This window comes from Poecilia reticulata, linkage group LG5 (assembly GCF_000633615.1).
Source record: "Poecilia reticulata strain Guanapo linkage group LG5, Guppy_female_1.0+MT, whole genome shotgun sequence".
Lineage (NCBI taxonomy): Eukaryota > Metazoa > Chordata > Actinopteri > Cyprinodontiformes > Poeciliidae > Poecilia > Poecilia reticulata.
Window position 1 is genome coordinate 32,879,006 of NC_024335.1, and position 14,230 is coordinate 32,893,235.

General features: G+C 38.0%; 1 protein-coding gene across 4 annotated transcripts in view; it reads left to right on the forward strand.

The window, feature by feature from the left end:
• The window catches only part of foxp1b (forkhead box P1b), a 361,422-nt gene that overhangs the window by 235,003 nt on the left and 112,189 nt on the right, over positions 1–14,230 (forward strand). For 3 of the 4 annotated variants that reach the window (XM_017304814.1, XM_017304815.1, XM_017304817.1), the window contains one exon: positions 8,312–8,437. In XM_017304814.1, coding sequence (XP_017160303.1) covers positions 8,312–8,437 — 126 coding nt within the window. Of the gene's footprint in view, positions 1–8,311; positions 8,438–14,230 lie in introns of those variants that run through there. The other variant, XM_008410581.2, reaches the window with a different exon arrangement.

A 14,230-nucleotide genomic window follows, 5' to 3' on the forward strand; every position in this document is an offset into this window, starting at 1 on the left:
TATTCTTCTTCTGCTACCTTTCATTTTATTTGTGTTTTGTATATTCTTTTTTGTATGTATAGCATCTGTTTTGTTTTAAATGAAATGAATAAATTCTATTAAAAATAAAAAAAATTTAAAAAATCCAATATGGCCGACAGACAAAAAAGCATGCCAGCCGACCCCGTGCCTGTGACTGGAGACGACTCTTGCAGGTAGAAAAAAACTATTGTGACATCAGAACAACACTACTGTTGTATTTTTCTAATAACTTTGCATTTGGAGAAAATTACAATTGATCACCTAAAAAAATAAAATAAAACATTTTTTTTATCACAATTTTTTTCCTACCACTTTTTATGCCTTAAGAAAATAAATTTTTTTTTAAATTCCTGACACAAAGGATCATAATTCATGCATAAAAGGGTTAAGATGTAAATTATTAATTAATATTTTAGTAAACATGAGGTTCTTTATTTGAAGCAGATTTGTTCAAGATAGGTAATTACTGAAAAAAAAAAGTTTTTTCTAACCCTCAAGCTACACCAGGCAACACTAACCTTTGGGTGTACTAAAAGATATTGTTGCTGTGTGTGTTGCTTATTTTTATTAATTATAATAGTTTGCCAGTACATTAAAGTACTTCAATGAGCTGTAACTTAAAAACACTATTGGGATAATTAAAATGAAGTGATAAAATAGAAGAAAATCAAATTAAAATGTGCAAATTATTTAAGAGTATTTTATTGCAGACATAAAGAAATATTTCTGACCTCAACTTAGTGAAGGAAAGTTCTTCCTTCAATATTATAAGCAGCATTAAACTTAACTATCATCTCCATTCGATTTCTGCGCCTTTTTGTGCTTTTCCATAATTTCAAATAATTTCAAATTACAATCAGCAACAAATGCACTATTGCAAGTGTTGTGGCAATATCGGATCATGTGCGTCAAGAGCGTGCAGTTTCTTGCTGTGTGTAACTCGTGCTGGTTGCAGTTCAAAATCCAGCCAATCAAACAATGCTACCACTAAAAATACAATTTTGTTTGTCGAGGACTTCAGAAGCACGTCTCTTAACCTTTACAGTTGTTTCCAGTGACTCGCTGTTTTTTCCTGTTTGAGAGTTCATCTGAAGTGATCTGGGTTTAACAAAAACAGCGACAATGTTTAACTCTATTTGCAATATTAGTAACAAGATTAACTATCTGTGTGCTATAGCCTTGTTTGGATTAAAAGTATAACAATATGCAACCACTGCAGGTTATTGCAGAGCAAGACATTTCACAAGGTGATGCGTTTTTGAAAATCCATCACTTTTTTAAACACAACAGATTTGCAAACCAGGATTATAGTTTCATGTTGGAGCATTGGGAATGATTTTTGAATGACTCATTGGTGTCACTGGATGAGTATGATAAAGACTAACATCATGTTCCATATTCATTTTTTTATACCCAAATAATTCATATACTCAAATCTCCAATGTGGCAAAAGATCAAAATGGAGAGAAATGGAGTAAAGCATCTTTTTCCCTCAGTAAGTACTTACAGTGAAGAGTGTTGTTTTCAGTTAAACCTGGTGGGGCTTATGTTGACTGATGTGAAAAATATCTCATTTTCAAGCTCCTCAAAGCAGCTGGTCATGGTGAAATTTGTCATATTCTGATCTTTTGAGGGCATCTCTCTGCATCCTTCAATTACAGAAATTCTTTCGCCAACAGCATAAAGCTAACAGTCTTTTATCCATGTGTTTATTTTACAATTTTTCTTACATTTTTATAGTGTTTCTCAGTGGAAAGTTCTTTGAAAAACTGATGATATTGTCCATGGCAACAAGCCTTTTCATACAATGTTTCTACGTTTCTTTTATATTGACAACTGTGGAGAAAGACTTCCCAGAAATGGATCTTTTCATTCATTACGGTCTGAACTTCCTATCATATCTTGTTGACTCAACTCTTTGTTCGAACACCCTTGACTGTAAACTCATATGCACAAGCACACACACACACACACACACACACACACACACACACACACACACACACACACACACACACACAGACACGCACACAGTAAAACACATTTTACTGCATGTGTCATCAGGTAGTGGAAAAAAAGATCCGAGTAAACACTCCTCAAGCTACACCAGGCAACACCAACTTTCAGGTGTACTAAACGATATTGTTGCTGTGTGTGTTCCTTACTTATTTTTATTAATTATAATGGCTTGCCAGAACTTATGGGATTACATTTATAAGATGTTTTTGTATAGTATTATTATTTATTTATTTATTTATTTTTGTCTCTTTAATATGATTACCACCTTTCCCAAATGTACACTATTATCCTTCCTAAATTGTTTTCAGATCTTTAACTTGTTATTATACATATTGTTTTCAATTATTTCTGTATATAGTTCCTTCTAATTAAAGGAATCGATTTGTTTTCTTAGTTCAAACCGCATGTTATTGTTACCTTCCTAAACTAATAATTTATTTTTGGCCAAAAGTGATTTTTTTTTTGTCTAAATCATCTTTTGGAAAAAAATATACTTAGGTCATTATTTATATGTGAAATGTATTCACTTAAAAAGATGATTCTAAATGAAAATTAAATGAAAACAGTCAAACACTATAATGGCACCCATTTTTCCTAATTTCCTACTCTCTGCCCAACATCTTAATTTTATAGATACTTCCAGTTTTCTGTCACATTTAAAGTTGTTTTTTGGAGTAAAAACCCAGTACCTGAAATGTAAGATGTAAATATTGACCCTGGCGTGGGAGTGAAACTTGCTCACAAACTTCTTACTTTGAATCTGAAGACTTTCTATATGAGTGTCCGTGCTTTGAAGGGGGGTTTCCCCAGCGAATTTCAATGCAAAACAGCACAATTAGGTATGCAGAACAAAATGTGTTTGTCCCTGCATGACATGCATCCAGACTGAGGCAGAAAGAGAAGTTGCTTTTTTGTTTTTTCTCCTGCTGCTCTCAGTTAAGTTTGGTCAAACGCAGCGTGGCCTCTCTCTGTAGCCTGCGGTTGTATTTGTGCTTCATGATATCATCCCACCGCCGTGTGTCTGGGAGGGGTCAGTCTGCACAACCCACACACAAGCCGCCACACAGCTGTTGGTTTCAACTGCCTCTGTGCCTCTAAACTTTTACTGGCACCAAGCCCTCGCCGGTATCTGTTTTTGTCTGCGCTCACCCCAGCCTTTTTTTCTGTTTCCTCGTTGATAACTTACTTTCACACAGTCTTTAACGGGTTTCACTCCCTTTTTCACATGTCGCTCTTTCACCTCTCTGCCGGCTTTTCTCACCGCTAAAAAAAACGTTCCAATGAGTGTTTTTTTGGTGGTGTTTGTTGAACCAATTGTTAAAAGTTGACAAATAATTGAAAAGAAGAGGTAGAGATGATCTTGTATGTTGATGAGTTTGGTTGTGGGCGAAACACGGAAAGCATGAAGCAGCTTATTTACTCAGATGGTTTACTGGTGGAGGTGTGAGGGCCGGCCAGCTCACTGTGGGAACACAACGCTTTGCTTTTCTTGGTATCGCCAGCTATTTTTTGAGACCACTCTGTTTCTATCCCCAGTGCTCTCCAGCTTTGTTTGCTCTGAATGGCATGTTTGATTATTTATCATAAGAGAAAAAAGGGAGTAGCTGGAGCAATAAACATGTGACTGCGCTGTATTTTGTTTTCCACCGAAAAGGCTGCGTCCTTTAGCAGATTTTCGAAGTGACCATAAAGTCTTTTGTTTACTTTCTAGCGGGGGAGTTGGGCCAAGTGGAAGGAGGATCAAAAAGTGCAGATGAGCGTCTCTGACTGTGTGTTTTTGCTTTAGGTGCAACTTATCAACAGACAAATATTTCATCTGGACGGCTTTTCGTCCCTTGTCTTTTGCCAATGAAATTGTTTGGACATCTGTCAGTTGTTTATGCTGCCTTACATGAGCAGGAGAGCATGTAGATGTCCCTGTGATGTCTGAAAATATTCATAACCCTTGAACTTTTTCCTTTTTTATAATGTTTAAACATTATATAGGAATGTTATGTAACAGACCACAATAAAGTGGTGCATGCATTTTGAAGTTAAAGATTTATGATTTTCATTTCTTTTCATTTGTTTTTTTTCTTTTTGCAAATAAAGCTCAGAAATGGCTCGAAGTTGTTCCCATTCACCTTCTGCTGACTTTAACATCTAAAGACATTTGTTCTGACCGTAAATAAATATCAAATTTCACGTATTTCATTTACAGATTATTTGTTATGCTTGGACACTGATGGGGCATTCTAATGAATAACTAGAAAATTCCTGAAGAAATTTAAATGGGGCCTGCCGAAGTGTGCCCATCACTTTGGACCCAGTGTTTTAGCTACAGCTTACACAGCTGGACATCCAGGCAGGTCTGACATGCTTGACATGGTCCACCACCAGAGAGCAATGACTGAAGCTTTTTCCAGGACCGTCACCGTAGTGCTATGCTGACCTGGTTCACCCCTACAGTACAATGGTTGAACCCCATACACAGTGAAATTCAGTCTGAGACTGACAACTATAAGCTTCGCACATGTAGTTCTCACTCACAGTCCAAAATAAAAAACATAAAGACAGTGGGTAATTGCTTATTTCTAAAAAAAAATGTCAACCTTCATACTAAGGATTTTAATTCACACTCAAAAATTCAGAGAAATTATAATTTTATATAAGCAAAATATGAATAGTTACAGGAAATATGTATTCTTCCCACAATGCATTGTGAGACCTGTCACTGTGCCTGTTTGTGAGACTACTCACTGCCTTTGTCTGGGACCCGTTGCTATGGTAATTAATTAGCTCCACCTGGGCTGGGTCTCTCTGTCAGACAGTATGCTGGAGACAGAGTTTGTATACTTGTGAGACACCCAGCATCGGTCTCAAGGACCCTGACAAAAAACCATAAGCCCTAGCAAATTTTTGAAAACACTTTACGGGAGCAGGCATGTGTATCTATGTCATGACCAATTTTGAGATCAATAGGCCGATATTTGTGCCTGTGTCGGGGGAGTTAAAAAGAGTTTTGGAGTCAGAAAGCCACTGTGCTGTGTGTGTTTCTGAGAGAAAGGTTAGTGATTCTGTGAGACCCTCAGCCTCAATTTTTCTAGTTTTTCTCAATTTATGGTGTCATTTTAAGTCAGAATTAAACTAAAAGTAATAGCTCCCTTCTCGGGATCAAGCTGAACGTTTTGATACCACTTTTGTGGGAATCCGCGCAGCAGTTCGGGCCGCATTAATGATGAAGTAATAAAAATAAATAAATAAAGAGACCGCTTATCGTGTGTAGATTAGAACAATAGGTTCTTGCCAGGCATTGCATAGCAGGCCCCAAATATGCTTTGATCTAGGGGTTTGGTGATATTGCCAAAAAATTATATGACGATATGTATTTTTAAATACCTTGATAACTATATCACAAATAATATTCCACGTGTTCTGCTTTTTCTTTGTTTTCAGAGGATGAGTAGGTATTTATAAAGTCACATAAAAAATATTCAAATATAAAAATATGTACAAAATCACACAGTATGCTTAACATGGTAAGGAAAATACAAAATAAATTTAATGTAAACTAATTTAACAAAAACAGTCTGAAATCAGCTATCAAATGGAATTAAATACTTAAATACAAAATTAAACTAACTGTTGTGCTTCAACAGTATATTAGTTTTACAAGATGTTAAAAAGAAAGTACTCATATTAATGCAATAATGAACAAAACTAAGAATCGTGTTTTAATAGAAAAGGATATCTTCCTTTTAAAAGTGCTCAATGACGAACTATATATCGCATAAAAAAGCTTGTACACACTTCCAGGATGATCTGGAACTTTGCAGTGCCGTTTTTACCGTTTTACCAACAATGAGCGAAATATGATTTTTTTTTATTTTTATTTTTTTTTAAGTAATATCTGATTTAGGACATGGAGAAATAAGTACTTTCAACTCTACTGCCCTCAAAGCTCAGCACAGCTCTGGCATCATGGCAACCACGGGAGATTAACAAAGGTCAATCATATCAAGTTTGGTGCAAATTGGAAGATGCATGTGATTTAGAGCCAACCATATGTAAAAGGTCAGGAATTAGAATTCGCCATTCAACCACTCCCACAAGGTTCAGCCATCAACTAGTGTTCAGAGAAGGATTTACTTTCATGTTCTATGTCATTAAACAGGTTTATATCTCCATAAATCAAAGACTAAAATGAAGAAAACCAGCAGAAAAACAGGTGACTTCCTGTTGAAAGGGAGTAGGGCGAAGGTGATGTCACCATATGACCATGTGAATGTGATGAGTTCTAGTCTGTTATAACAGAAAGAAAGTTTTATGCAGCCGGGAGCTTGTGGGTGGAAGTTATTCCACCTTATTGTTTTATGGCCAATGACCAGATATTGAGACACACACTGTGATGTAGGAAAAAGATTTTGATAACTTTGACCTTCAATTTCTCAGGACTCTGCTGAGTGATTCTGAAGTCTATATGTCAACAGCTGCAGGACAAGTTCGCTCAGATACAACATGTGTAAAAAAGACACAATGGGGCTTTGATCCAAAATGGCTGACTTCTGTTGAGTTTGGACCACGGCTTCAGGAGACCTTTTGGTTTGTTCTTAGAAGATGCATATGTGTACCAAATTAGGGCGTTTGGGGATCATTTTACTGAAAGATTTCCATAGGGCACTGTGGAGGAATTAGACCACACCCACCAAATATTACACTGTGTTCTTGTTGGGGGGCAGATTAAGATCGATCACAGTGAGATTGGTGCAGCTCCGCTAAAATATGTGGAATTTAAAGCCAAACGTATGGCAACTGTGTGACCTCTGACTTTGCTGTGCCGTCATGGCCACGCCCTCCAGCAAAAACTGTGCTTTAAAGCAAGTGAGATGAACATGTTGTCTGTCTTCTGAGACGAGATAAACTTGATTAGGTCAAGGGGATCAGAGATGGAACTTTCCAAGAAAAAAAAGCGACTTACTGTTCTGAGCAGACAGGTTTTAGATGTTGTAGTCATATGACCACATTAAATTATCAATTAAATACAACATGGATGACTAAATTTGGTACAGTTTGACCTTTGCATGTGAAAGTTAGTGTTTTGTTTGCTATGGCGAGTAAGATAGGTACACTGCTTGGCCATGCATCCTAAACATGCTAAAAAAAACTCATTGCTTTAATAACATCCCAATGCTGCATACTGATTGAAATTGAACAGATAAAAATACCTAGAAGGAGTTTGTTAAAGTTTGAGGTGTGTAAATGTCAAAAACGGCCAAAATTTGACCTTTGACCCAAAATAGCTGACTCTGCGCTGTAGAGCAGTTTGGCCAGACCTGCTTTTGATTTAATTGAAATCCAAATATCTTGCACGGTGGACGATTTTGGTGAGTTTTTGAATATATTAAGGCCTCCTAAGAGCCATGTGAAGTGGTAAAGAAATGTTTTTTTAAAGGAGTAATTCTTCAAATTCAGTAGGTCTTAGCAGTGATTAGCTGCTCAGGCCTAATTGAATAAAGTCTCTATGAGCAGTTTAGTGATATAAATCACGCTTCTTTATGTGACTGGTGTCCTAAAGAATCTGATTTCAAGTAGGTATGTTTATCAATTCATTCATTATTATGAACGCTGTGTCATGCAGTTACTGTCATACAATTAGCTAAAAAAGAAGTAATAGATATATTTTTATCATCATTTTGTTGTCACAATAGTTACTACAAAATATCATGATAAAATTTCAGGTTGATATAATCGACACCTGATCATTTTTTGCTGCATCACTTTCACTGTCACATGTCCTCCTGAAACTCAAACGACAAATAGAATGCACATCAGTAGTTAGCATACTGATACCAATATATAAAAAAAAAATCTAACATCGAGCTGAAACCGATATAAAAAAAAATAAATGACACTAACCCTAATACATCACTAATCTCAATTTCCTGTTGTAGTCCAAGCTGGTTTTCCTCCTGGATTCTCTTGTATTTAGCTCAATTAATTCTGACCCACTTTCCTCCTATAGGAAAAAAAATGGCTCAAAGTATGATGCTGCCATCACCACCATATTTCACAGTGGTGATTGTGTGGTTAATGTTATGTGCAGTGTTAGTTTTTCACAATTATGAAATAAATTACCAGTAAAACACATGAATGTTTGTGGCTTCAATGTGACAAAGTGTAAGAAGATGGCTTGAAAAAGTTGTAATTGGAAGATATTGTCAGACTATCTACTTGATGCTTTTCTTTAGCACGTTTTTAACTCGTTGTTATTGGGGGGGTTTCACTCTGGCAGGCCTTCCAAGTCGCCCGGCAGATTCTCCTCCAGCAGCAGCAGCAGTCCCAGGTGCAGCTGCAGACTCGACTGAACACTGGGCACAAGTCTCCCAAACTCAGTGACAAGCAGCAGAGCCAGCTACAGGTAACCTGTCAAAAGCACCATCGGCTTCAAAGACAATCTCCTCTGTATTAACATGGTGATATCGGGTGGTTTTGCTTATTTTACTTTGTGGTTTGCTGAATTTGGAAAAAACAATCTAGTGAACTTTTGCAGCAAGAACACAGTGTGCAAAAAAAAAAGTACACCACAGGGTTAAGTTCGCAAACAGGAAATTAGAATTAGCTGTGCAACATGTGCAGTTATGTATTTGTGTGATTTAGTATAACACACATGCACATACAGATGTGAGAAAGAAGTTGTGAAGCAGAAATTTGTGTAAAGATCCGTTTTTTTGGAAGTAACAAAAACCAGCCAAAATCATCAACAAATCTTTTCAGACAGGATGTAAGTTTGGGTTTAAGGCGAAAGAAATTAGAATTTTTTTTAAAGGGGAAGAAGCAAAGAAAAAAAGTCAGCCTGTACAAAGAAAAGAAAAAAGCAAAGAAATAAGTCAGTCTGTGTTCATCCTTCCCGCTTTTCATCACAATCAAAAGCGGATTATAGGAAGCAGCAGCTTTCTGCCACCAGCAGCAGGAGGCGCCACAGAGCAGCCCGTCTGGTGGGGTGGATGTTCCAGATTGTGGGGGCTTCAGTAAAAGCAGGGAAAGATGCAGGAAACCATAACAGTCGAGTGAGTTAAAGAGAAACATAAACAGTTAAAGAAAAAAAAGTCCTTTTCCATGCCACGTCTGTGATGCAATATTTACCTTAATTTCAGATCCCTTGCCTTCAAAGATGTATATCTATGTTTAAGAAAGGCTCTTGTTTGCTCCAGTGCGAAATTACAAGTGACTTTAGGAACTTGGTAATTCATACAGAGGCCCTCATTCTCTGTGTGCACACACATGTGGATATATATATTTAATACCTCTGATTATCCCATCAGGGGCATACTTTTTTACACAAGCTATTGTTGTAGCTGGCTTTAAAGTCAGGTTGTGGAAAAGCCCCTTTGTTGTGCAAATGTCTTGGAAGTCGCTCCAGAGGATGAAATATGACTGCAATGACCTTTCAGTTGTGTGCATGTTTGTCCGGATTCCAAAAAAAGTTGAAAGGATCAAACTGGAGTATTTTTTCTCCTGGACGGTGTGGTGGAGGTCGGCAGAGGGGACCGCGGCAGCAGTGGATTCCAGCGTACAGCCAGTTGTTGGTACATAGTGGAGCACCAGAGCATCTCCTGCAGACAAAGACTAAATTAAAATTCTAATTTATTAATGTATACAGAGAGCTCGACCAAGCTGTCACTCAGCTATTGAAAAGAGAGAGAGTCAGGCTGTCTCTCCCTCCCCCTTGTTTCACTCCCCACCTCTGCACACTTCTCGTGCAGTGGAGCTCGGTTTTGCCGGAGTGTCTTAACGAATGTTGTAAATTGCCTGGTCTCTAATGCCATGGGTTGCATTTTGTTGACATTATGAAAAAAAGGAAAAGCCACAGGTTCAAACAAGTGTTTGTTGATCTCTGAATGATGTATTCTGCTAATTAAATACACCCCACAACCCCATACACACGTAGGCCAAAGCATTCATGAATAAACATCAGTGTCGTTCTGAGGATGTGTTGAGCCTCGTTTGTGTTTCTGTTGTTCTTCCTGGTGGTTAGATCGTCTCCACTGCTGCTTGTTTCGTCTCTTCGCGTTTTTCTTATCTTTGCACTTCGTGTCTGCAAAAAAGTCAGGGACAAGATGGAGCTCTCTGCCACATGGTGTCATGTACTGACAGTTCCGTGGGGGCGTTCCCTACATACTCTGACATTCAGCGACTTAATGGGATTTTTTTTGTACTCTACACCAAGCACTATGACAATCTTAAGAAAAAACATTGGGGTTTCATGGTATTTGACATATTTTCCGGATGATAAGGCTTTTTCCACGTCTGATAGTCCTTTAGACCCAATTTGATTTGAGACCAAAACTGGAACATTTGTTACATTTTCAGCTGGTGCCGTTCTAATTTACACTGCACTGTGTCAAACAAAGCTAATCCTTTGAAAGACATGTTCACTTCTTCATCTGTGATGGTGCTCCACCAAGAGCTACTGAAGGAAGAGACACAAAAACATCTGAATTCAGCACTGATCTCAACTTCCTTCTTCATGAAATGTAAACAAGAATGGAGTTGCTTTACATTTTAGCATTTGTAGAATTTCTCTTTTGTATTTGGCAAAGGACCAGTCATCTCTCCCACTAGCACTAGCACGTTTGTTTTAGTTGTGTTTACCCAGAATGCCTTGTGCTTTTTGATTAGTCTCCGATCTGCTTGCTTTCACATGTGCACTTGTACCGCCGTAGACTTCACTTCAACCAAACAGAGACAGGTTTTTTTTTGCAGACCAGAGTTTGCTTTTTTGGTTCATATCAGAGTTTGATTACGCATTCACACCTCAAAAATGAACCAGACTTCCTAGGCACGCAAACTACAGTTCAATTAAGGCAAAGTAAGCAGGGCTGGTGTGAAGGCACCCTAAGTTGCCCTTTCTTCATAGTTTAACTGGTCCTACAACTTGTAGTCAGGTGCAACTAATCATGTTTTTTTCTTTTTCAAGACGCGTTTTTTGATTGCTGCAGCTTATTATATTTCTTATATTGATTTAAACAAACTTGAGGATAAGCTACTTAGGCTTAGTATAAATATACTGATATGTAAAATTTCACATGTTTTTTCCACCTTGCAATTTATACACATGGTGTAGTGGTCATAGCTGTTATTATGCTTGATTGACATACAGCTCTGAGCCTAAAAGCTGTAGTTTGAAAACAGTAACCATAATTAGAGTGATGAATGATGCTACTTTCATTTCCACATCATTACTGGGCTTGTTTTTTACGACCAGACAATTTGTTGTGAGGGGAAAAGTGTTGTAATTTTCTTTCAGCCAGCTGACAAGCAGTACACAGCAACAGAGAAAACTGCTCACTCCAGTAATTTCTCTAGCATCTCATAGTGAAGACTTGAAGGCATAGAAACAGTACAAGGGAGAATTTGTGAACATTTTATAAGCCATGGTTATAAATTTACAAAATGTTGGTAGTACAATTAAATTAAACTTGGGGCTGGATGTTATTACTGAAAAACATATGATTTAAGTATTTCATATCAGACAATATTGATAATTATTGATTAGTTTGTCATTTTAAATATCTGAAATATTACCAAACTAATGACGGAACTTTTCCTATTTTATCCAGTTTTTTTATACTCTGATGTTTTTGTTTTTTTGAGCAGTTATGAAGCACTGTAACAAAACATGGAACTGCTGCTGTGCAAGTTACTCAACAGGTTGTTGCTAGGTAACCAAAGACCAAGCGAGTTCTTTGATGTCACCAGCCTACCTTAGCTGACAGGGAGAGGTTGAGCCGCTAAAGCCTTTCCTGTGCCTACATCCCCCAGAATGCTGTGTGGTGCTGAATCAGAGTTCAGTGAAATTATTGAATATTCTATCAGTTGATATTGATCACCTGTTTACTTTTCTCTCAAGCTGGAGCACCTGATCTGCAAACAAAGCTCCATTCATCTCAGCCGTCTTCCTGTTAGGCATGAACAAGGACCTGTGCTGTGAGACTTTTTTTACTCATTCAGAGATGTGACTCATTTCCAATTCATTCGAGTCAAAAAATATATATAATGAAGCACATTATATGTGAAACGTCTGGCTAGAGATAGAAAAAAATGACCTGCATAGAGTACAGAAGGGGGAAAAATTATGAGTCAAACAAACCTCAGAATCCTTGATCAGTGTTAAATGGCTCTTTGGTTTTATGTCTTCAACTGGGGTCCCCCCTCTGCCCACTGCTGCCTCTGGATGAAGATGCCCAACACTCAGCAGCTCAAAGGCTTTCTAATCAGAGCGGAGATGCTAGCAGCTGGAAAGCAGCTAAACATACTTGACTGGTCAAAAAAACAGTAAATTACATCGACAGAATGACACGTGTAATTAAAAGAATCCATGCTGCTTTAGCTTTTTCTTTTTTTTTTCTTTCGTGCTTTGCACCTACAGTGGCACAGTGAAGAGAGCCAGCTACTCCCACCCCGCTAATTACCATTATCAGTGAAATGGTAGGGTTTGACTCATTAGTTCCATGTGCATTTAATTAGAGGCAGGCTGAAATTGGATTTAACTTATTACTTTTTCATGGATCACTTTCTTGTCATCACTTCAAATTGGATTGCAGCCCCAGGTAACTAATTATGCCAGCCGCAGGATCAGGAGTGAAGAAATAGGTAATTAGGAAGAACACTGTCGGACCCTTGCTTGATAGTTCACCAGCACCAGGGTTGGAGGGAGAGACGGGTGAGTGGGGGGCAGACGGGAAGTTTCTGCTATTCTGTGGCGTTGCTCACTGCAAAGGCTGGTTAACCACAGTTCTTTTGTAAGGGACCCAAGGTATGCAGGGGATTATGTGACCCTCAGCTGGGCCTTAGATGTTGTTTCAACATGATGTCTCTGCTACCAGATTATGCTTGTTCAATATTCAAACCTTGTGCATTGGACAGAGTTGGCACTGTTGCAGAGAAGAAGTTTCTCCCCTGCAGATACGGTTTGAACTTTACTGTATGAATTACTGGGCTATAATGGTTAACACCTGCTGTGTTTCCATTTGCACAAATTGGAATTGTGAAAATAAATTTGCTTAATGGAATCGTAGCAATTTTGAAAAAACACATTTTTCACTAAAACTTTTTTGTGCGTTTTTTCCAGCTGTATCAAAATTTGTGTTTTGCAATGGAAACAAATTTTTCGCATCACACAAGTCACATGATCAGCAACCAGAAGTTACTACTGGTGGAAATGACAAAGAAGACAGGAGGTGGTAGTAGGATAATAACTTGTCTTATTAACATACATGTGTGATTTTAATTGTGTTTCTTATTTAATGGAAACAACACAATTGCGGAATTGTGTTTTTTTTTACATTAGTGAAATGTCCACAATGTTTAGAGCACATTTGTGCCACTTACTCCGGTTCACTTACTTAGAGCCTCCGAGCCCTTTAGGAGGGAGCAGTAGAGAACGGCTGGCCGAAATTAGCTTTCACAAATCGGATCAATCTTGAGCTGAACGCCGTTTACACCCGGAGCTCCAACATCCAACTTGAAGCTAACCTCACGGTGGTATCAACACAGGGCCATCTGATCTCCAAACTATGCCCAGCCTCCTCCATGACAACTCTCACACACACAAAAAATGTATCACACACAGACAACTACAAGACTCATTCATTCATTCATTCATTCATTCATTCATTCATTCATTCATTCATTCATTCAGCCTATTGTTAGTTCACACACACACATCAATTTTCGACCTATCATGTCTGTATGCGTGTGTGTGTGATATTTTATTAGTGTATATGTGTAATTTTAGTATTTTGTGTGTGTGAATGAGTGTTTAGTAGTGAGTGAGAGACAAAACATAGTTTTTGTCCCAAACGGCCCCTCACACTTGCATCCTGTACGCAAACCCATTTCTTTTTTTAACCGTACCGGGACGAAGCCCGCTGTGGAGCGGGCGAGCACGTGACACATTTATAAGGCTTTGTAATAACACAGATGGCATACCGAGTGTTCATTTCACCTCTGGTGGACAGTACGGACTTCAAACCTTATAAAAGTGGTGTTTTTATATTGGTTTTGTGGTTATTTACTTGAAAATAAAGCCAGGAATATGATCGATCATTTCCGCCTTACTGTGTGGGGGTCTAACTGTACCACATTTCGACACAACCAATGAAAATGTGTTGACGGTCTGTTGCTAGGTAGAACGGAGACACGTGGGGAC